Source organism: Erinaceus europaeus, chromosome 7 (genome assembly GCF_950295315.1).
Source record: "Erinaceus europaeus chromosome 7, mEriEur2.1, whole genome shotgun sequence".
NCBI lineage: Eukaryota > Metazoa > Chordata > Mammalia > Eulipotyphla > Erinaceidae > Erinaceus > Erinaceus europaeus.
This window is the reverse complement of record NC_080168.1, coordinates 26,451,241-26,475,364: the sequence shown is the minus strand read 5'-3', so window position 1 is coordinate 26,475,364 and position 24,124 is coordinate 26,451,241. Positions and strand designations below refer to the sequence as shown.

The 24,124-nt window shown below is 46.0% G+C and overlaps 1 protein-coding gene across 3 annotated transcripts; it reads right to left on the bottom strand.

Annotated features, from left to right (window-relative positions):
• Positions 1-2,120: 2,120 nt before the first annotated feature.
• Positions 2,121-9,077, bottom strand: FZD5 (frizzled class receptor 5). 3 transcript variants are annotated; one of them, XM_060194029.1, is made up of 4 exons: positions 8,956-9,077; positions 6,746-8,698; positions 4,079-4,141; positions 2,121-2,210 (listed from the first exon to the last, which is right to left on the bottom strand). In XM_060194029.1, exons 2-3 carry the CDS (start codon positions 8,462-8,464, stop codon positions 4,109-4,111), a joined length of 1,752 nt encoding a protein of 583 aa, XP_060050012.1. In that variant the 5' UTR covers positions 8,465-8,698; positions 8,956-9,077; the 3' UTR covers positions 2,121-2,210; positions 4,079-4,108. The 3 variants fall into 3 exon arrangements, with proteins under 3 accessions (XP_060050012.1, XP_060050011.1, XP_007520245.1); XM_060194028.1 differs by lacking the exon at positions 2,121-2,210 and having other exon boundaries at positions 2,387-4,141; XM_007520183.3 differs by lacking the exon at positions 2,121-2,210 and having other exon boundaries at positions 2,387-8,698.
• Between the last annotated feature and the right edge of the window lie 15,047 nt (positions 9,078-24,124).

Genomic DNA, 24,124 nt, shown 5'->3' with positions numbered 1-24,124 from the left:
GTGTTCCAAAGTAAAGTCTACTTTGAAAACAAAAAAAGCAAGAGGACCAGGCAGCAAGTTCAGCTGTGTAGTGCAGGGTTTACGTGCCTGAGACCCCAGTTTGGACACCAGCAGCACTGTATGTCAGAACTGGGTGGCGTTCTGGTCTCTCTCAAAAATACCTTTTAAAACAAGGCAGCTCATCTGGGAGGGTGGCAGTTTCAAGTCCTACCCCCACCATCCTGGGGATGTTTCAAGCTATGGTGTCTTCCCCTCTCCCTGTGTGTCTGTCGGCAAAAAGTTAGCCTAGAGTAGTGAAGCCATGGTAAAGAAAAAAAAAAAAAAAGAAAAAGCTCCAGCTAGCTTCTTGAGCCCAGACCTATTGAATTTTAATTTCTGAGAGTTGGAAATCTATAGAGTTTTTATAGAACATGTCAAATCATTAAATAAACTCAGCTTATTTTTAATTTTATTTGATAGGACAGAAATTGAAAGAGGAAGGAAAGATAAGGGAAGAGACACCTGCCTGCAGCACTACTTCACTGCTTATGAAGCTTCCCCCCTGCAGGTGGGGATAGAGGCTTAAACCCAGGTCCCTGTGCATGTGGATAGACGAGCTCAACCAAGTGTGCCACCACCCAGCCCCCGAAACTCAATTTAAAAACCCTGTCTTCTAGCTCCCTTTCCATGCAATGTCTAACATGCTTCATCTTTACTTGGTCTTTTTGATCCTCTCAATCCTAAAATGTAAGTACTGTTACCTCACGGATTTATTTATTTGTTTTTTGTGTACTGAGAGGTTAAGCAATGTGTCCAGATTCACACAGCTCCTGGATAGTGGACCTGGGATCTGCATGCCTAGTAATCATCATTTCCAAACTCTATAATCTCTCAATCCTATTTCCAACCTCTATAGGACATGACAGAACTCTGTCACTAAGTCACTAAAGGAAGTATTATTGGGAGTCAGGTGGTAGTCAACCCGGCTTTGACCTAGCACGTTATGATTGGGCCCTCCTCAATCGCTATCGAACAGGCCATGGCCGGTGCGCCGCTATGTTCCATCGCTGGGGAGCCAGAGACGACCCGAACTGCCCCTGCGGCTACAGACAGACTATGACCCACATAGTCAACGACTGCCACCTCTCCAGATTCAAAGGAGGTCTCGAAACTTTACATCAGGCTCAACCTGACGCTGTTGACTGGCTACGGAAGAAGGGCAAACGCTAGAAGAAGAAGGTGGTAGTGCAGGTGGCACAAAGCACAACAGCCGGCATAAAGATCCCGGTTCGAGCCCCCCGGCTCCCCACCTGCAAGGGAGTCGCTTCACAGGCAGTGAAGCAGGTCTGCAGGTGTCTTTATCCCCCTCTTCATTTATTCCCCTTCATTTCTCTCTGTCCTATCCAACAGTGACGACATCAACAATAACTACAACAATAAAACAACAAAGGCAACAAAAGGAATAAATATTTAAAACATAATAAGTATTATTACCATTGATATCCTAGGCCAACCTGTTACCCAAGCAGTAATTCCATTGCTCCAGCTTATGACAAACCAACCAAACCCCCCCCTTCCCCCTTTTTTATTCTGTTGTGGGGAAATGAACAATGAGAAATCACTGTGCCTGTCTAGGTAAGGTACTCTTAGCACATAGTATTTTGTTCTCTCAGCTACCCTAACTGGTGTCCAATCTAATGCTCACAGGACTCAGTGACTCTTAATTACACACTCTTGTATGGCTATTTATCTCTCACTGGGTTGGCCTTAGCGCCCTCTAGCTTTTTAAGTTCCTAATTAACATACTTACCCTTAGAGCATTGTTGGAAAACACTGAGATGAAGGTTGCTAGGTTGGTGGCTCATCTGTATTTTGCCCAAGCAGCAGCCACTTTGAAAGCACTCTGACAATACTGTCTCCGGTTAGCATCTGTCCAAACTATCGGACGCACGACCGCATACCCTTTTATCTGGGATACCAAGCTGTGGATCTGATCACTGATTGATAGAGTTGGGGGAGTTCCTGCCCTCAACCAGAAAAACAGATTGGCAGCACAAATAGATCTGATAGGTTCAGCAGAATACAGAGAGCTGCGAAAATACAGTACCGTCTCAGTGTGTCTGTTCTTCTGTGCAGTTCCTTTTTTACTTCAAATAAATCATAAAACAGTCACAGGGTCAGCAGGAAAAAGCTTTGAGGTATATTCAAGTCAAACTTCTTTCATTTTGTTTCTGGTGACAGGAAGATTGATTTTATTAATTAAAAGTGTTGCCACTTATAAGTACATTTCAGAATTCTGATTATGAAATTAGAATCCCTGTATCTCCTCAGATGCTCTGAGAAAAGTGTATTCTTCAGAAAGCATGAGAAAGAAAAATACAGCATCTTTTTATTTTCTTTATCACTGCTTTAATGCACCTTAAAATTTATCTACATCAACTGGGAACAAAGAAACAAAAATAGACATTTCTTTGCTTTTCATAAATAGCTACTCTTCATATTTGATAAAAATCTCAAGCCATTATTTTACCTCCCCACATATATAATACATACAAAAGTTTTTGAAATAGTGTCAGCAAGTCGAGTTGAGACTTAACAACCACATACAACTGCTCTTCCGCTTACTTCCAAGAACAAAACCAAACCAAAGACTAGCAAGATGCTCAGGGTTTCCTCAGTGTTAGCGTTATGGATGCAGAATGATAAATTATCTGCCAGTAATAATGTAGAAATTCAAGTTGATTGTCTACAAACACAATATCGCTGGCTCTTGATGTATGAGTTCTGGATTTGCCATGACAGTGAGGGTACTGTATGAGATAGGCACTACACATCTATGAAAATCAGAAGAAGAACTGAATTGCCCTGGACGTGGAGCTACTGACTCGGTATGTGCCTCATCTGGCTCAGTAATAAATTCACCTGCACCAAACCCGTATCAAAAGTCACTAAATCTCTCATATATAATATATATTATGTATATACATACCCACAACACATACATTATTATACATACAGTTTGCAACATGAAGTATCTTAAAATGATGTACCACAGATATTAGCCTGGATGAAACAAGTCCCATCATTGTCATCAAGCTACTAGAAGCTTTTTGAGAGTTCTGAGTTGGGTTACTTAGTAACACATACCCTGCTATCCTTCACCCTGCTTTAATATCTCGGTAGCTTTTTCTTTTAGAACCCCCCTTTCCAGCCCAGGCACATTTCTTTCCCAGGATCATTGGACTGGACAGTGGAGGCAAGAAAGGGCATAGTTTTCATTCACCGTACCTCACGGCCCACCTAGATGTGTGATGTTCTGTCCTGCTGGCCACATTTGATTAGGAAGCAGTTATTCAACCCTTCGTCCCTTTGACCCCATCTTGGACTTCTTGTTAGAGCACAAAAGTGAGAGAAGCCTCTATAGCAGAGTTACAGGTCACTAAATATATAACTCTGATTCCTAGCTCTGGCGTTTCTATTCTGTACTTGAAAGTGCAGGTCACAGATGCTGTTACTGAGGTTTGGTGTGGGATCCATGAGGTGACACCAATTTCAGGATTAGTGTAGCCCTGGACCGAAGGAAATGGCCTAATGATACCAACTTTGATACAGTACTGTTGGCACATTACTTCAGCTTGTGCATATGCACAATTACACACACACACAAATACTGGAAATGGCTGCATGAGAATATGACAAAGGCTTATAAGGATAAATCAATAAGGCACCAAGAAAAACTATTTTCAGCTAATTTAGAGAACTTAAAACTATGAGGGAAATCATAACATTTTTCTTTATGTCTTGACCACATGATTTCCTCAACAACCATCTAAATCTTCACCCCCTAATATCTGAAGTGACACATCACTTAAAATCACTTAACTGTGAAAGGGATGGACTGGAATTGTAATGTGCACTCAAACTGAGGTCTAGGTCTTCTCTTCACAAGAACTGGCGTGAAGGAAGCTGCTCAGCCTCCCCGACAAACTTTCATTTTATAACTTTTCACATGAGTTGTTTGTATATTTTAAAATTCAAGCCAGGAGAAAAACAGTGTATTTTTAGAAGGGAGTGACCATCAATAGATTCAGCTGCTCACCTGGGTAGGAGGTGGGGTGACTGATAATAGTTAAGATGTTAAGGAAACAGGTGGGCTTTGTCTCTGAGGGAAGAAAGGGAAAGGGGATAGTGAGAATAGAGAATGACATTAAAGAGATGGCCTAGAACTAGTAACCCCAAATTTTACTTAGATTGTCTCTCCTTGGCCTAGTATTCCTCCGCAAAGGATGGGGAGCAGCCTAATTTAGGCAAAATAATTCATGTACTTTTCTGGGAAGACATACTAAATGAGGGAAGAAGTCAAGGTGAAGAGAAAAGATCTATAATAGAAAAACAGAAGAGAAACTGGCTCTCAGACTGGCAGGTTTACTTCGGTGTCCTAAGAAGTAGTTCCTGAATCACACGGGGATACAATATGCAACAAGGTTTACAGATGTGTGTATTAGGTTTTGTTAAAGTCACTGAAATTTTAATTCAAAGGGTGAGTGTGTAAAAGCTATGTATAAATGTAAATAGCTTTTTGAAAATGTTTAGAATTTTAACACCAGGCTTCGGGCCCCATCATTTAATTTTTTTATGCATTTGTTGACTTAATATTCAGAAAGGAAAAGCTGGCCTGGGTTTAAATCTTTTGCAGTTTTGGTATCAATGAAGTGCAAATGCCTAGATCTGTTTTTCTTAGGGAGGTATTTTCACAATTTAATTGCTATGGCCACTTTAGCTTCCCAAGTTCCATCCCCACTCAGTCCTGGTCACTAGCATTTTGCTGGTTAAAGCACAGTCACCCCCCTTCCCTAGTAATGGCCTCACACTCTCCATGAATGAATGGTTCAAGAGGTTAGGAAAAGCAAACCATTTTCTAATAGTCAAGAAAGTGCTCTTCTCTGCCCCCCTGTACCCATCAATAAGTTATCAGTCCTTCATAGGAGTGAAGGAATGGTTAACGGATTAGGAAAGCAAACAGTTTTCTAACAACAGATGTGTGCTCATCAACATATACATTTTCTTAGGAGAAAAAAAAATACATTGGAGTGGGGGTGGGGAGACAAGGACCTTTCCTCATGCAGATGCAGCGTACTGATTCACATTGTACAAACTGATGCAGGTGTGTTATGGGTCTCATTTGTTTTCAGAGACTGCAAAGAACAGTGTCACTGCTTTTGGAATATCTGACTAAGCTAGTCCAAAGTCCACAGACACTTATTTTCCTTCCTTAATGCCAATGTTTGTTCACAGGTAACCAGCCCCCCTCCCCCAGTTTGAGCACCTCATTCAAAGGGGGTGTGGTTTCTAATCACAGCTCACCAGGAGAGGAGGAATAAGGAAAGCAAAAGAACTGTTTAACATGATAAAGGAGGTAGGAAGGGGGGGAGGTGGGGCAGATAAGTGTTGGAAATTTTCTTAATTACTGGAGGTCTATCCATTTTAGTCCTTAAACCTAAAAATAAACAAGTGCCTTTCAGCAGCTATCACTAAGTACTTACAGAAGTAGTTAGTGGGTTAATCTTTACCAAATTATAACAACTTCTTTATATATATCAGGGTCGCAGAAGTCAATTTCAAACTACCCACTTCTTTGTCTCAAAGCTGCCCTCTTCCCAGTTTAGAATTTAACCACCATCCCTTAGCGTGTCACTATTACTAATATTTAGACAGGACACTCTATGGTGCTACCTCTTTTTCAAGTCACAACAGCACTGCTAAGAATAAAAACGATTAGGGAACCAGGTGGTGGCGCACCCAGTCTTGGTGGTATGGCACACATACCACCAAGAGCAAGGGCCCGGGTTCCAGCCCCCACTCCCCAACTGTGGGGGTGAGGGGACGGGTGAACATCCACTTCACAAGTGAAGGAGGTCTGCAAGTGTCTTTCTTTCCTCCTATCTCCCCCCTCCTCTCAATTTCTCTATCCTATCTAAATTAGAAGAAGGAAAAAAAAAAGAATGAAAAGGATTACAAGTACTACAGAAAATAAACAGAAGCTTCCTAAAGAAAGTTAGGATGAATGTAAAGCATTCCCTTAACCTTGCCACTCTGGGGAGGACCTAGCTACCTTAGGCACCCCCTCCCTTGGTTTAACTTGGGGTTTCCCCTGACTTCAGCGTCTATAGTTCCCCTAAGTATAAACAGGTACAAGCAGCTCACCTTAAAACATCTCAACACCTCAAAGCAGTGAAGGAGAAACAAGTTGGAAAAACTACAGCAGGTGGTTGCCCAGTTCCACCGGCCCAAACTCTCACCCTTCACATTTTTTGCTTCAAAGACACAAGGACAGGAAATAAAGTTTCCCAAATGAGATCACACAGTTCCAAGAAACCTGAACCATGTGGACTTTGATTATAATGTCAGCGTTAGGATCGTACAGCCCCAAAGCAAAGGTACATTTTGTTGCTAAAATGCAACAAAGCTTAAAATTAAGGGGGGGGGGGAAATAATACATATAAATTAAAAAGGGGGGGCCTCCCTCCCACCCCAAGGCAGTTAAGAAACGCAAACTAGAATATATGAGAGCTGAGCCCCTTGGAGAACTCCCGGGACAGGGCCTCCTCCTTGAAACTACACCCAACTCTGCCCTTGCACCAAGGCGCCCCAGGAGAGGACATCAGCACCATGAAGTTGTAAACGGAAGTGACCTTGGCAAAGCGACCGCACAAAACAAAACCCCCCTCCCCCGGCTGCCGGTCCCCTACACATGCGACAGGGACACCTGCTTGTGGTAGGCGGCGGGGGGCGCGGTCCTGCCCGTGAGCACCGCGCTCGCCTCCGCGTAGTCCCCGGTGGCCGTGGCGCCCCCGCTCTTGTGGCCCCGTCGCGGGCGGCAGCAGCAGCGGCTGGTGAAGCGCCGCCATGACTCCACCGTCTTGCCCGACCAAATCCAGACCCCTGACGTGATGCCCACCACCAGGCACATGAAGTACTTGAGCATGAGCACCCAGTACTCGGGCTTGGCGCGCGGCTGGCCGGCATCCGGGCCCGGGCAGGTGCAGGTGAGCGCAGCCTCCCAACTCTCCCGGTAGTGCTGCTCATACAGGTAGCAGGCCACCACGATGCTGGCAGGCACCGTGTAGAGCAGCGTGAAGATGCCGATGCGGATCATGAGCTTCTCCAGCTTGTCAGTCTTGGTGCCGCCCTGCTTGATGACGCTGCGGATGCGGAAGAGAGACACGAAGCCCGCCAGCAGGAAGAGGGTGCCCACCAGCAGGTAGAGCACCAGCGGGCCCAGCACGAAGCCCCGCAGCGAGTTCAAGTTCTGGTTGCCCACATAGCAGATGCCGGCCACCGGGTCCCCGTCCACCGAGCTCAGGGCCAGCGCGGTGATGGACTTGACGCTGGGGATGAGCCACGCAGCCAGGTGGAAGTACTGTGCATAGCCCGCGATGGCCTCGTTGCCCCACTTCATGCCAGCCGCCAGGAACCAGGTGAGGGACAGGATGACCCACCAGATGGAGCTGGCCATGCCGAAGAAGTAGACCAGCAAGAAGACGACGGTGCACAGCGCCGGGCCCGTGGTCTCATAGTGGATGTGGCTGTGCTCGCGGCTGCAGGCAACGCTGGCATGACCCACGACCAGGCGCACCAGGAAGCCCAGCGACACGCACAGGTAGCAGGCGGACAGGAAGATGATGGGCCGCTCCGGATAGCGGAAGCGCTCCATGTCTATCAGGAAGGTGGCCACCGTGGTGGAGGTGGAGATGAAGCACAGCACAGACCACAGGCCGATCCAGAAGGTGGCGAACGTGCGCTCGTCAGGGCTGAAGGAGGGCTGGTAGCAAGGTACGGCGCAGTTGGGCACCTGGCCCGTCCGGACCTTGTTGTAGAGCGGGTGCGACTCCTTCAGGATGGGCACAAAGGGCTCCCGGCACTTGCACACCGACTGTCCCCCGCTGGTGCACTCACCCCCGGGGGCTGGCACCCCAGGGGGGGTGGGCTTGGCCGGGAAGGACTTGGGAGGCGCCGTGGTGACCTCGCTGCGGTTGTAATCCATGCACAGGACTTCGGCGTCCCCGCCCAGCACCGGGAGGCGGTCGCAGCTCATGCGCTCCGGCCAGGCGAAGCCGTACTGGCGCATGAGGGGCGAGCAGCCGGCCTTAGCGCGCTCGCACACCGAGCGGCAGGGAGGCAGCGGCTTGTGGTAGTCCGGCAGGCAGATGGGCGTGTACATGGAGCACAGGAAGAAGCGCAGGTCCGGCGAGCAGTGGATCTCCACCAGCGGCCAGAACTGGTGCACCTCCAGGCCCGCCTCGTCCTGCGTGTCGTGGTTGAACTGGTTGGGCATGTGCGTCAGGTTGTAGCCGATGCCGCGGCACATGGGCACGGTGATTTCCTGGCACACCGGGGGTTTGGACGCGGCGGCCGCCCGGCCTGCCAGCTGCGCCAGGAGCAGCAGCAGCAGCGAGGGCGGCGCGGATGGGTCAGGCCGAGCCATAGCCCCCTCGCTCCCCGCGCCCCCGCAGCCCGCGCGGGGCCAGCGCAAGCCGGGGAACCCGAGCCGGAGCTCCCCTGTCCCAGGACTTGTGTGTGGCGCCGGGGACTTGCAACCTGTTGGTTCTTGATTCTCAAAGCAATCAGTCCAAAGATAAACTGCCGGCAGCGCTGGGCTCTTGTCTGAGTATGGCTGGAGAGGGGCGGTTAGGGGTCCGATCTCGGGGAAAAGTCCTCTCTAGAGATGAAAGTAGGGAGGAAAGAACAAGAAAGGGGGGGGGGGAAATACAACCACTTACAATTAGAGGGGTGTCAGAGGTTCAGTTCCCTCCTGCAAGCGGCTTCCAAAATCTATTAACTTCTCCCACTCCAACTCCTGGAACGCACTTACTGCCTCCCGTTCCTGCTGCCCCCCCCCCAGGCTGTACCCCGAGGTCTGAACGTCCCGTCTCCAGAAAAAGAGAGAGAGAAGGGGAGGAAGGCGCGGGCTCTCACCTCCGTGGATTCCGACAAGTAGACTCCGCCGCCAGCCCGAGTGCTCCGTGCCTGGGACACGCGTTCAGTTCGCGGCTCCGAGCCCAGCGAGCGCCGGGAAAGTTTGGCGAGAGGCTTGGTTCCCGAGGCGGCGGCACATGGCAGCAGGTGGGGGGCGTCTCAGAGAGGTCGCCCCCCGAACGTCGTCGCCAAAGGTAGCTCGCTCGCCCTCTCCTCCGGGTCCCCCCGCATGGTCCGGACGGGATAGGGCAAGGCAAGGCCGTGCGTTCCAGCGGGAGCTGGGCGGAGGGCTAGCGCCCCCGGCCACACCTGAGCGGGAGAGAGGCGGAGTGCAGCGCCCGGCCGACCCTGCAGCCTCAGAGCCCGGCCAGCAGCCCGCGACTGCCCCGCCAGGACTGCATGGTGCGCCCCGCCGCCGCTCGCCTCCTCCCCTGCAGGGGGCTCCGCGCTCCAGCGGACTCCCGGGGCCGGTGGCGGCGCTCCCCGGGCGCGCCCAGCTCGGCTCCTCCTCCGCGCACTCGCACCCAGTCGCCCACCTCCGGAGGGTACAGAACTGCGCGCGACGATGGCGGCGGCGGCGAAGGAGTCACGGCCGCGGTCGGACTGGCCTCTCCCGCCCCGCCCGGGTCACCTGCCTCTAATGCCCGGCGGGAGGCCCCGCCCCGGCCCCACTCCGGCCCGCCCCCTCGCACTGGGGCACCTCAGCCGGCCGCCCCGCCGCGCTCCCGGCGCGTCCCCGCCCACTGCCCGCCGGCTCCGGCCTCTCCCGGGGCGCCCTTCGGCCCCGCCTGCAACCCGGAGCGGGTCGCCGCGGAGCTTCGACCAATCGCCCGCCTGGAAGCGATGGAGGCGGGGCGAATGCTAACGACCCTGCTGGGGACCCGGAGCGGGAAAGCCCGGTTAGAAATCGCCACGGAGTTCTCAGCGTGCGCCCAGGCTTGGAGTCACTTTCCTGTAATGTCCTAGCCCTTGAATCTTGACTTCTAGGGGTCCCATCAGACCTTCTCTCTGCATCTAAGCATCCTTACGGACTCTGGCGCTTGTCTAAAAGAAATTGCTCAAAGAATCAGTATTAATTTTGGCACCTGTCTGCCCTTTTCGCTGTCCTGATAACCGGATGAGTCAACGTTCAGAGAAGCGAGCATGGTGATTAAGCCCCGGCTGTGTGCCGGATGGCACAGTCGTCGTTTGCATCTTAATACAAGACCCCCGACTTCTTTGCGCAGTACTTTTGAGGGAGGGGCTCCTTGCAACCCAGCCGCGCCACCTGGACATTATTGTTCTTCGCGGTATTCTATGTGCTCTTGGCACATACTAGGCATTCAAGTGGCAAGCTCGGGGTTCGAACCCAAGTAGGTTTCAGGTGCACCGCGGCATCCACAGTGTTGTGTCCCTCCCTCCACCACATTATACTACCACTATCTCTCAGGTTTCAGACTTTGCTTTAAAAAAAAAAAAAAATCGTTAACTGTTATGACAAGTGATTTTTTTTTTTTCAGTCTTTGGAAAACTCGAGAAATGTTCATCCTTAATCAGACGGAGATTTACTATCTCAGGCTGGTCCGCAGTGCCCCTCAGAGAAACCGCGTGGGTTCTGAGCTGGACAGAGCGCCTCTGCCTCCCCCCTCCCCCTTTTGGAAACATCCCACGGCTTAGATGCGCGCTCCTTTATGTCCTGGGCTCCCCATCCTGCTGGGCTGGACCTGTTGGTTGGGCGGGCGCCCCGAGTGCGGGCACACACAGGGCGCTCTCCAGATGGGTTCTTATGCTGCAAGTTTGAAATGTCCTGAAAATGCCTCTTTTCTACGTGTTCTAATTAGACTGGAAGACTGAGTGAGGTGTTTAGCATACTTGAAATTCATTCACACGCTTACAAAGAGGGTTTGAATTGTTCCCATCTCACCCACCCTGCCTTCCACTGGGAAGAAGGCTAAAAGAGAAGGGGCCTGAGGACATAGAACTGGACTGAAGGGTTGAAATAAACTGGTCATTGTCCTTCCATCATAGATTACATTTGCAGAGATTGAGAATAAATTACAGAACAGCCCTCTCTCCCATATCTCCTTGCTTATCAAGAAGATTTGGTGGGTAATAACAAAGAAAATGTGTATTAAAAATCTTAAAAGTCCGGGAGTCGGGCGGTAGCGCAGCAGGTTAAGCGCAGGTGGCACAAAGCGCAAGGACCGTGGTTAAGGATCCCGGTTCTAGCCTCGGGCTCCCCACCTGCAGGGGGGGGTCGCGTCACAGGCGGTGAAGCAGGTCTACAGGTTTCTCTTTCCCACTGTCTCCCCCTCCTCTCTCCATTTCTCTCTGTCCTATCTAACAATGACGACAACAATAACAACAATAATAACTACAACAACAATGAAAAACAACAAGGGCAACAAAAGGGAGATAAATATAAAAATATATTTAAAAAAATCTTAAAGTCCAAGTTTAAGGGCATACTTATCTCTCACTTCACAAGCATCATAACTACTAATAAAAACATTACATGTGTGTTACATCATGAACTCCTTAGAATTCTTTTTTTTTTTTTTTAAAGATTTTATTTATTTATTCATTAGTGAGAAAGATAGGCAGAAAGAAAGAAATAACCCGACATCACTCTGGTACATGTGTTGCTGGGGATTGAACTCAGGACCTCATGCTTGAGAGTCCATGCTTGATCCACTATACCACCTTCCAGACCACAAACTCCTTGGAATTCTACAGGTGCTCATGTTTGACCTCTTGTTTTTAGGCTCTCTGGGTCAGCGAGCATCCCACAGTTTAGAAGTAGTGGGAGCTGAAATGGAGTAACAGTCAAAAAGAAACGGAAACCTTCAGTGGAAAGTATGTGCACGGTGTAAGCATGCCAAGGGAGGGCTGTTTCATTCTGTGCCCTTTATGCAGTGTGCATATTAAAAGGATGGACAAGTGTTGGCTAATAATAAAAATTATTTGAAGTTAGAGAATGTTAATCACTCGCATTGGAATTTAGCCAAAATACTTGTGTTATTTCACTTGGTTCTGACTCAAAGGATGTTATCTGCTGGTCTGTAAAACTCTGTCTTCTTAATCAACAGTGAAATGTTTTTTTTTGCCTGGAGATCTCTAATAAACAGAAGTAATATCAGCAGAAAACTTTGTTAAAAGGAGGCTTGCTTTACATTGTATTTGCACATGATTTTGATTTTGACTTATTTTTCTTTTACAAAGATTGTCTCAATTCAGAGGTAGATTAAAATATGCTGACCGTTTGACTTGTGATAGGTATGGTGCTGAATAATTCATTCACGTTAGCTCTTTGAATCCTCACAATAATTAGATGAAACTGGTGCCATACTGACTTGCTTGAAGTTACTTATTTAGTTCAAGAAAAGGGTAAAAATAAACTTATTCTCCTACATCAGAATTCACTAAACAATAAGATTTTAAAAAAACACTGAATTATGTTGAGAATGCAATTTCTAAGAATTTGGGACGTTGTCAAGTATTCTTTTAAAAAATATTTTAATTATTTTCCTTTTTTGTTGCCCTTGTTTTTATCATTGTTGTTATTACTGTTGTTGTTATTGGTGTTGTTGTTGGATAGGACAGAGAGAAAGGGAGAAAGGAGGGGAAGACAGAGATGGGGAAAGAAAGATAGACACTTGCAGACCTGCTTCACCTCTTGTGAGGCAACCCCCCTACAGGTGGGGAGTTGGGGACTCTAACGGGATCCCTACACAGGTCCTCGAGTTTCTTAACCCGCTGTTCTAAAGACCGACCATTGTTACCAAGTATTCTATCCTCTTAGTTTATGTCTATCTCCACTCACATCCATTCATAGACATCAGATTTCTCAGTTGAAGATACTCTACCATATTAAACATTTTTACATAGGTGGATTCTTGAAATTCAACTCAAATTGTGCCCCAAAGAATGTGTGTTTGTTTTTACCAGAACTCCATTCTGGTTAAGGGCAGTGCAGGGGCTTGAACCTGGGACCTTGGAGCCTTAGGGTTGTGAGTCTTTCTGCATGACCATTATGCATCTCTCCCCTGGCCCCAAGTTCTGTTTAATTATTTATGAAAAAATAGGGATCCGGGCGATAGCACAGCAGGTTAAGTGCACATGCTGAAAAAATAGAGAACAAAACTAAACATTCCATCTTGTAACTATGTGACGTTCCAAAAGTGCTATAGTGTTCTTTTTATATTTTTCATTAGGGAATAGTTACAACAATTGATATCTTACTAGCCTTTTGTTGATTTTGTGCATGCATTATTCCGGTAAGATGCTTAAGAGTTCAGTGCTATAAGAATTGAAAGGACAGGTAACCTTTCTATATTCTTTGACATCTTGATATTCAAGCTTGTCCATAAAAATCTTCAATAAAGGGGGTCGGGTGGTAGTGCAACAGTTAGGTGCACATGGCACAAAGCGTAAGGACCAGCGTAAAGATCCTGGTTGGAGCCCCCAACTCCCCACCTGCAGGGGGGGTCGCTTCACAAGCGGTGAAGCAGGTCTGCAGGTGTCTTTCTCTCTCCCTCTCTGTCTACCTCACCTCTCTCCATTTCTCTCTGTCCTATCCAACAACAACAACACCAATTACAACAATAATAATAACCACAACAACGATAAAACAACAAGGGTAGCAAAGGGGGGGGGAGGAGTAGCCTCCAGGAGCAGTGGATTCATGGTGCAGGTACTGAGCCCCAGTAATAACCCGGGAGGCAAAAAAAAAAATACCTTCAATAAATACTGAGATTAGCTTTTTTAAACTTTAGCAACTGGCATCTAGTCTTTAAGGGGTGTCTCTCTCTCTGTGTGTGTGTGTGTGTGTGTATGTGTGTGTGTGTCTGAGACTGACCACACTTTGTTAAATACTAATAGTCCCAAACTTTGATGAAACACCTAGAACCAAGTCATCTAGTAGTCCTGGTTTCTCGTCCCTCATCTATAAAATACAGCCACAACTTATAGGGTTTGTAGTGAGGAGTAAACAGAGTTAGATGGTGAGCAGCTTAGAAACATGCCTGACTTCCGCTAAGCCAATTCTGTTTTTCTGCTTCCCCAATCTTTTATACTTTCCTTATATGTTAATTTAGGAATTGGGGAAAATGCACTTTTAGATGTACTTTGTGTCTTAACACACTCTCTGCTCCACCAGCTAGCTATTTCCACATTTAGATATTAGTCAAATTTCCATGCTAATTTCCAGGCATCATTGCTTTTGCCCAAGATCAAAGTACATCCAATAGGCATTAGCGTGTAAGCTTGCACAGAGCTGGTACAGAGCAGACACCTGTACATCAATATGTCTCCCTCACAGATATTTCCAGACTCAGTCTGTATATGTCTGAGAGTATTTCTGATCACTTCTCACCAGATCAGATACCACTATGAAACCAAGACACTAAGCACAGGATTAAAATGAAGAGACATTTATCTAGGTCCATAATGAGAATGTCTTGTTCATGTTATAAAAAGAATAATTCAACTATGACCTATTGTGCTTGCCCTTCCCCACCGTGGTGGAGATTATAGAAAAGTAAAAGCATCCATTCCTCCCCACCCTCCTGAGGTAATGGAAGTGCTAATCTTTCCTATATTGAGCAGTTGCTTTCAGGTGCACATTACAGTCACCAGGGGAGCTTTAAGAAATGCTGACATTTGAATCTTGTGAAATCCGAGGGCCCTATGCCTTATTTTTGTGGCTGTTTTGTTTTTATGTCTCTGGTTGATTCTGGTTTTCAGCTGTGACTAGAAACTACTGGCATTGGTTCCTTTTGGTATTTCTTTGGGACAGTCCCAAGTCTGGGTCTTACTGGATTATCTACACAAAAGGTTAATTACATTAGTTTGGAAAAATGGAACATCTATGAAGAAAGTACAAAAAGGAGTGCTTTCAAGGCTAATTGTATGTGAGTTTGAGTTGAAGGAAGATCTGTACAAAACAATAGGAGTGTGGCACCATATATTAAAAACAATGATGGCCCAACAACAACAACATCAATAATCACAACAATGTTAAACAACAAGGGCAACAAAATGGAAAGTAAATAAATTTTAAAAATTAAAATAGCTAAATAAATAAAAACAAAACAAACAAAAAAACAATGATGGCTGTAATAACTGTGTCATTTCTTTTTTCGGTTATTTAAAACCTTTCATTTATTTATTTTGATATAACAGATAAGTTGAGAGGGAAAGGGGAGATAGAGATAGAAAGATAAAGAGAGGCATCTGCACCAGTGCTTCACAGCTTGTGAACTTTCCCCACCCCCCCAAACCTCCCCTTCAGCTGGGGGTTGGGGCCTTGAACCCAGATCGTTGAGCATGGTAATGTGTGTGCTCAACCAGGTGTGCCATTACCCTGGCCCCCAAATCTCTTTTGTCCCCTGGAATACCGTAATATTCCCATTTTATTGATGAGAAAAACTAAAGCTCACATTAGGCAACTTGTTGCATAAGGTTACAGACCTTCAGTTTCAGACTTTGATGTAGGTCAGGAGTATGGACTACTGAGAACTACATGGTAAGTTTTGAGAGAAGTAACTTCCCTTATTCCTTTGCATCTTTTATGTGGAGGATCAGGCCAAATCTATAGTTTCATATGTTCTCCTGTGTGTAGAAGCTAAAAGTGTGGGAGTCGACAGTAGCACAGAGGGTTAAGTGCACGTGGCGCAAAGCACAAGGACCAGTGTAAGGATCCCGGTTTGAGCACCCCAGCTCCCCACCTGCAGGGGAGTCGCTTCACAGGCGGTGAAGCAGGTCTGCAGGTGTCTGTCTTTCTCTCCCCCTCTCTGGCTTCCCCTCCTCTCTCCATTTCTCTCTGTCCTATCCAACAATAACAACTACAACAACAATAGAAAACAACAAGGGCAACAAACAGGGGAAAATAGATATAAATAAATATTTAAAAAATTTTTTAAAAAGAAAGAAAAAAAAGAAGCCAAAAGTGTGGAGAAACAGAATGTTCTAGATTCCTTTAGAACCCAGGTAGGTCTTGAGTGAATCTGCTCTTTGGATTTTGCAGATCAGGTGTAGGGTGGGGAGGAATCACCCTTAGCTCGGAACCTTCCTGCTATCAGGCCAAAGAAGCTTCTGTTCAGCAAATATTGAAGCACAGGTGCAAGGGGAAAGATGACGAGTCATACACTTACCTGGCAGAGCATTCTAGAAGCATAAGGGAGGCACCCAACCCAGTCAGGTAGCTCCGAAAAGACAGGCAGTGCCTGGAAGATTGAAAGTCATCTGTCTGTCAGGCTCAACACAGGAAATAGGAACCACTGTAGGTATTTCACCTTTTATTATCATTTATTTCTTTGGATAAAGACAGATAGAAAAGGAAGATAGGGAGAAAGAAGGAGACCTGCTGCCCTGCTTCACTACTCATGAAAATTTCCCCTGCAGGTGGGGGGCCAGGGGCTTGAACCTAAATCCTTAAGCATGGTAACATATACACTTGACTGGGAGTGCCACTGCCCCGCCCCTCAACTCTAGGTCTTACAAGCAAAGAAGGATGTAATACTGACAGTTAAGCATGAGCTTACAAAGTTGTTGGAAGGACAGAAATCAGGGGCTACTTAGGGCTGTACTTTTTTTTGAGGGCCTACTATGGTAATTGTTCCACAAATCAGGGTAATGATACTGCTCCTACAGCTATTTTTTTTTATTTTCCCTTTTGTTGCCCTTGTTTTATTTTTTTTTAATTGTTGTTGTGGTTATTGTTGTCATTGATATCATTGTTGTTGGATAGGACAGAGAGAAATGGAGAGAGGAGGGGAAGACAGAGAGAGGGAGAGAAAGATAGACACCTGCAGACCTGCTTCACCGCCTGGGAATCGACTCCCCTGCAGGTAGGGAGTCAAGGGCTCGAACTGGGATCCTTACTCCAGTCCTTGCTCTTCTCGCCACTTGTGCTTAGCTATTTTTTAGAAAAGATTTTATTTATTAATAAGAAAGATAAGAGGAGAGAGGGAGAGAGAGAATGAGAACCAGATATTAGTGCTGCTGGGGATTAAACTCAGGACTTCATGCTTGAGAGGCTAATGCTTCACCCACTACGCCACCTCCTGGACCACCTATAACTATTATTTACATCCTCGAAGCTGGCATCTGGACACTGAGATGGAACATGGAATCCAACGGCACAAAATGCCTCTCAAACCTTGTCTGCAGACAGCAACAGAATGTCTTTCTTAGCATCTGTCTTCCAGGTCTCTCGTGAGTACACTGGGTCAACAGAGCTTATTTTAGGTCCAAATCCTAGCTGCAAGGGGATATGTAATTTTGAGGTTTCCAGTGTCTTTGGGAGGACTCCTAAAAGTCAGTTCTCAGTGTCTATGATAGTACAGCTGGAAACAAGTGAGAACTTCCTGGAGTCCTAGAGGATTCAGCACATTAATAAGACACAGGGGTGGGGTAGATACCATAATGATTATGCAATTATGCCTGAAGCTCCAAAGTCCCAGGTTCAATTCTCTGTACTACCATCAGCCAGAGCTGAGCAATGCTCTGGTGAAACAAAAGAAATTGAGATCACGTATTGAACAAAAGGGCATAGCTATGCTGTCAGGGAAGAACTGAGGCTTTCACTTGGATGTATATCTGATCAATGGGGTTTTGTTTTTGTTGTTGTCTGTTTGTTTGTTTGTTTTGCCTCCAGGGTTATTGCTGGGGCTCGGTGCCCGCACTATGAATCCACGGCTCCTGGAGGCCACTTTTCCCATTTTTGTTGCCCTTGTTGTTTTTATTGTTACCATTGCTGCTGTTGTTGGATAGGACAGAGAGAGGAAGGGAAGACAGAGAGAGGGAGAGAAAGATAGACATCTGCAGACCTGCTTCACTGCTTGTGAAGTAGCCCCCCTCCCCCCGCAGGTGGGGAGCCAGAGGCTCGAACCGGTATCCTTGTGCCAGTCTTTGCGCTTGGTGCCATGTGCTCTTAACCTGCTGCCCTACCGCCCAGCCCCCTGATCAATGTTTTTTTTAAAATATTTTTTTAAAGATTTTATTTATTTTATGAGACAGATAGGAAGAGAGAGAGAAAGAACCAGACATCTCTCTGGCACATGTGCTGCCAGGGATGGAACTCGGGACCTCATGCTTGAGAGTCCAAAGCTTTAGCACTGTGCCACCTCCCGGACCACAGACCAATGTGTTTTTATAATGAACTAGATTCAACTGTGCTGGCTCCGCATAACTCATTCATAGTGTGCTCAATTTATCCACCTGACTACTGAGGCAGAAGGAGAAGGAAAATGAGCCAAAAGCAGAAAAGAAGATAAGCAAAAGTGCCAGGTGATCCCCCCCCCAGGGGGGGATAGAACCATAAGCTTCTCCAAGCTTAATAATGCAAATAAAACTGTTGATTCCCTAGTTAAAGGACCCTGGTGTTTCACTGTATTGTGTTTTGGGAGGAAGTCTATCCTTTTATATGCCAAGAGCTTCAGGAGATGGAAGCAGAAATTCCAGTTCAAGTCCCAAGAAGTCATGTCTGTTCACCTGGCCTCATCATGCTAACTCCCCCTTTTCATCGGGTTTTCAGTTACATTCTAATCAGTTTTTCAGTTACATGTGTGGGAATGGGTCAGTGTGAGCTAATTATGTCAGGAGGCTTGTGGGAAGGATTTTACTCCAAAGTATCAAGTCCTTTTTCCTGTTGGGTACTGATTGCTTTTTCTGCATGTGCTGCCTATCATGGCTGGAGCCATCCTGTGACCACTCAAGAGCTGAGCTGACACCAAGGAAGGATGATCTCAAGGCTGCCTGTTCTGCTGCCTCAGACTTCTTGTTATGTGATACAGTGCAGTGCTTGTTTTGTGAACCAGTTGGATCAGTGTCTTCTGCCACTTGCAATAAAAAACATCATAAGTACTATGCGCAGTCTGTGCACTTAGGATATCCTGAGTATCTGCCCACTTAAACTTGGCTAATGGAAGTCTCTGGAGAAGATTTCAAGTCAGAAATATATTCCTTCTTCTCCTTCCCCCCACCCCCCAACCAGAAAAGCTGTTACTCATCCTTTAAAAGCATTCAAGACCCACTCAAATGTCACTTCTTTTTTTAAAAAAATTTATTTATTTTCCTTTTTGTTGCCCTTGCTGTATTTTTTTATTGTTGTTGTTCTTGATGTCGTTGTTGTTGGATAAGACAGAGAGAAATGGAGAGAGGAGGGGAAGACAGAGAGGGGGAGAGAAAGACACCTGCAGACCTGCTTCACTGCTTGTGAAATGACTCCCCAGCAGGTGGGGAGCCAGGGGCTCAAACCGGGATCCTCAACCTGTCCTTGTGCTTTGTGCCACCTGCGTTTAACCCATTGCTCCACCGTCTGACTCCCTCAAATGTCACTTCAGTCAGGCTGAGTTCTTTGTTACTGCTTGTACTCCCAGCACCCTTCCTCACTAGTCTTCTGTTACAACACTTTACTCCTCTGCTCTTGCAACAAGTATTTATTGAGTACCTGTTTTGGACTCTGTAATCTTTAAGGCACAGAGGTTACAGCAGGGAACTAGATACATGGAGACTCCAGTCTAGTGAGAAGACAGAAAATGAATGAGGTTAAAAAAATAAAAGAAAAAAAAGCTTAGTGAGATGAAACAAACAAAAAAGGGCAAATTAAAAGGAAAAGTAGAGGAGGCCAGGCAGTAGAACAGCGAGTTAAGCACACATGGCACAAATCTGGGTTCGAGCCCCGGCTCCCCACCTGCAGGGGGGTCACTTCACAAGCGGTGAAGCAGGTCTGCAGGTGTCTATCTTCCTCTCTCTGTCTTCCTCTCCTCTCTCCATTTCTCTCCTATCTAACAACAATAACAACAACGATAAACAACAAGGGCAACAAAAGGGGGGGAAAGTAGCCTCCAGGGGCAGTGGATTCGTAGTGCAGGCACCAATCCCCAGCAGTAACCCTGGAGGTAAAAAGAAAAAAAAAAAGATTTTTTTTTTCTGTAGCAAGAACCCAATTTTATTTCAGCTTTCACCCAAAAACATCCTGAGAAGCCTGGAACCCTGGGAGAGAGCACAGTCTCCTCCCTCTCACCTCAAAAGCAGGGCTTCCTGCTGGCCTTGAGATGCAACTGCTCTTACACTAGAGAGAATTGGGTCCAGGCCCAAGTCAGTGAGGAAAATAACTGCACTGGAATTTATTTTATTGTATTATGAGTATCCGCTCCCATGCATACAGACACAATAGACTGTATGCTCTGTAAGCCCACATCTCTCTCTGTCTCTGGGAGATGGTATTTTTCAAAGATGACTTAAAAATGTTTCCCATCCGGGGTTCGGGCGGTAGCGCAGCGGGTTAAGCGTACACAGTACAAAACGCAAGAACCGCGTAAGCATCCCGGTTCCAGCCCCCGGCTCCCCACCAGCAGGGGAGTCACTTCACAAGTGGTGAAGCAGGTCTGCAGGTGTCTTTCTCTCCCCCTCTCTGTCTTCCCCTATTCTCTCCATTTCTCTGTCCTATCAAAAAACAACGACATAAGTAACAACAATAATAACTACAACAATAAAAACAAAAAGGGCAACAAAAGGGAATAAATAAATACTAAAAAAAAAAAAAAAAAGAAGAATTGGATAGTGTCTTGAGTAGCTTCAGCTGAAGACAATATACTCTTAAAAAAAAAAAGTTTCCCATCCCCTGTGTTCTGTTTTGATATGACCTTTCCCCATAGGAGCACAACGCTGGAAGGCCTAATTTTCCTCCGCTTAAATCTTGGTACACTCCTGATGGTTTTGATCCAAAGAATATACTCCGGGAGTCGGGCGGTCAGCGGGTTAAGCACACGTGGCTTGAAGCACAAGGACCTGCGAAAGGATCCCGGTTCGAGCCCCTGTCTCCCCACCTGCAGGGGGCGTCGCTTCACAAGAGGTGAAGCAGGTCTGCAGATGTCTTTCTCTTCCCTTCTCTGTCTTCCCCTCCTCTCTCCATTTCTCTCTGTCCTATCCAACAACAACGACATCAATAGCAACAACAACTACTACAGCAACAATAAAAAGACAACAAGGGCAACAAAAGGGAAAATAAATAAATTAAAAAAAAAAAAAGAACAAAGAATATATTGGGATCTGGGTGCTGACTCTTGTTAGAGCACATCTGTTACCATGTGCAAGGACCAGGGACCCCCTGCAAGGGAGAGGCTTCATGAGAGGTGAAGCAGTGCTGCAATCGACTCCCTTCTTTTTATTATTTTTTTAATAGTTTGGTGGAGGTTTTCCTTTGTTTATTTTTAAATTCTATTTATATATTTATTATGGGATAGAGACAGAAATTGAGAGGGGAGAAGGAGGTAGAGAGGGAGAGAGACAGAGAGACACTTGTAGCCTGCTTCGCCACTCACTTGCTTGAACCTGGGTCCTTGCACACTGTAATGTGAGCTCTTAACTAGGTGTGCCACCCAGGCCCCATGACTTTTTTTCATTTCTCTTATCACTTTCACTCTCTGTTGAAGAAAGAAAAACTTAAAAAAAAAAAAAAAAAAAGGCCACCAGTAAGAGTGGAGTTGTACAGATATGAAGTTCCAGTGATGGGGCTGGGTGGTGGTATGCCTGGTTAAGAGCATCTGGTAGCAAGTCTCTTATGGCAAAAAACTGAGAGAGAGACAGACAGACAGATGGGGGTGGGGGAGAATATGTTGGAACCATGTGTAGTGTGGGACTTCCAGGAATTGCTTATTTAAAAGATCATGCTGCTTCCACCTGTTCTCTTGAAACACTTGTTTTCTTGAAATAATCCCTCTTGGGACAGACGCTGCCACTTGTAGCCAATATGCAGATGTTCCAGTTGACAGTCCCAGTTAGGTGAGCCTATGAATCATCCCAGACCAAGAGTCTGGCATTGCAGAAAGAAGCTTCTAGATGATTTCAGCCCCCAGCTTTAAGTCACTCCCCCCAATGCATAGTCCATCCAGGGATGGAGCAGTGAAGACAAGTCATCCCTGCTGAGTCCTCTGGAAATCCTAGGTCCACAGCATCCATGAGCACAGAGAAAGTCTGCACCATTGCATTGGAGTAGTTTATTACATGGTAGCGATGGCGGGAATACCTCCAAAGCTGCCTTCCTGTGAAATCTTAACTGGGTAGACAACGTCTTTCTCTGTTCACCTGACCCAGTTGGTGATCAACTTCTGTGCTGGAGCTTAAGAACTTTCATCCCGATGACTTTTATCCTACTGAGGCTCACTGTTGATGATATGCATGGGAGATGTCTAATCTTTTAAAACACAAATCTTCATGATTGATCTTAATATCCTGCTGCAGTGAGTTCTGCAGGTCAATTGTGTGTAGTGGGGTGGGGGGGGAAGTATCTCTTTTTATCTATTTTAAACATGCTGCCTTTTCATCTCATCTTGTCCTCTTGTTCTTCCCCAAGTAAAGCGATTTTCTTTTTCTTTTCTTTTTTTCTTTTTTTTTTTTTGTGGGCACCTAGACAAAGAGAACTGAGTTGAGACAATAGTCTTTTCTTTGAGGTGGTCACTCAAAAGGGCTTGGGCCCACTGTGACATGGAGTAGTGAATTCTAGCTGGTAAGTTAAAAGTGATGGATCACTTTATTCTAATTAGTCATAGATTCAGTTCCAGCTATTTAGAAAATAGTCTCTAAATTCTGCAAGAGGCAGTGGATATCTTCCTGTGGTAGTAAATGGTCCAATGTATAGTAGGTAGAACATAAAACAAGTACATGGACAGTCTGAATTTTTTATTATTATTTATTTTTATTTGATAGGACAGAGAAAAGTTAAGGGGGCAGGGGGATAAAGATGGAGAGAGAGGCAGAGAGACACCGGCAGCACTGTTTCACGGTTGTGAAACTTCCCTCCATCTGAATTTTTTAATAATTTTATATTTTTATTTTATTTATTTTGCATAGACACAAGAGAGAAGTTGAGAGGGAAATGGGAGATAGACACCTGCAGCAATGCTTCACCATTCAGGAAGTTTCCCTCTGCAGGTGAGGACTAGGGGGGTTGAATTCTCCTCCTTGCGTTCAACCAGGTGTACTACCACATGGCCCCCAACAGTTGGAATTTTGAGAAGTAATTAATATTTTTTATATTTGTTTATTTTTTTCCCTTTTGTTGCTCTTTTTTAAAAAAGATTTTATTTATTTATTTATTAATGAGAAAGATAAGAGGAGAGAGAAAGAACCAGACATCACTCTGGCACATGTGCTGCCGGGGATTGAACTCAGGACCTCATGCTTGAAAGTTTAAAGCTTTATCACTGCGACACCTCCCAGACCACTGGCCCTTGTTGTTTTTTATTGTTGTAGTAGTTATTATTGTTGTTGTTATGGATGTCGTTAGATAGGACAGAGAGAAATGGAGAGAGGAGGGGAAGACAGAGAGGAGGAGAGAAAGATAGACACCTGCAGACCTGCTTCACCGCTTGTGAAGCGACTCCCCCTGCAGGCGGGGAGCAGGGCTCAAACCGGGATCCTTATATCAGTACTTGAGCTTCGCGCCACAAGCCCTTAACCTGCTGTGCTACCGCCCAACTCCCAATTAATGTTTTTAAAAGGGGATTGAAGAAGAGAGAGAGAGATGAGAGCACTGTTCAACTCTGGTTTATGATAATGCCAGAGATTGAACCTGGGATCTCTAGGGCTTCAAGCATCCAAGTCCTGTGCTCTCGCATGTGAGTTACCTCCCTAGCAGGTAAGTCTGAATTTACGTCTCATCTCGTGAGTGAGCTGTGTGCCTTCAGATGCTGCACTTTAGCTCCGGGTTTCATTTTCTCCTGTAGAATAAAATCCAATCTGAGGGGGTCTGTGACAAACATCTGCCTCTTACATTTTAGGAGTTCTAGGAGTCTACCAATCATTTTGAAACATTAGTCATAGGAACTCATGGAAAGAAATGGTTTGCATTCAGCAGTGTGTCTTTTTACCCCTAAAATGGTACTAAAAAGCACCCCCCCCAAAAAAAAAAACCCCCAAATCTCTAGCTTTTAGAAAACAAACAGTATCAAAAGCAAAAAGCTAACCAACCAAACAAACAAACAAAAAGGCTCGGCTTCAGTCTTCATGAATATTTTCTGCTGTGACTATTAAGCGACAGCTCTTACTGCCTGAGGCCTTTTAGTCTGGGCCCATGCCCACCCTCTGACCACCTTCAGTCTTGCTATCTTGAGCCTCTTGGCAACCACAGCTGCTTGGCTGCACATTTGTTCTGGGCCAATTTCATGCCAAGTGATGAGAAAGG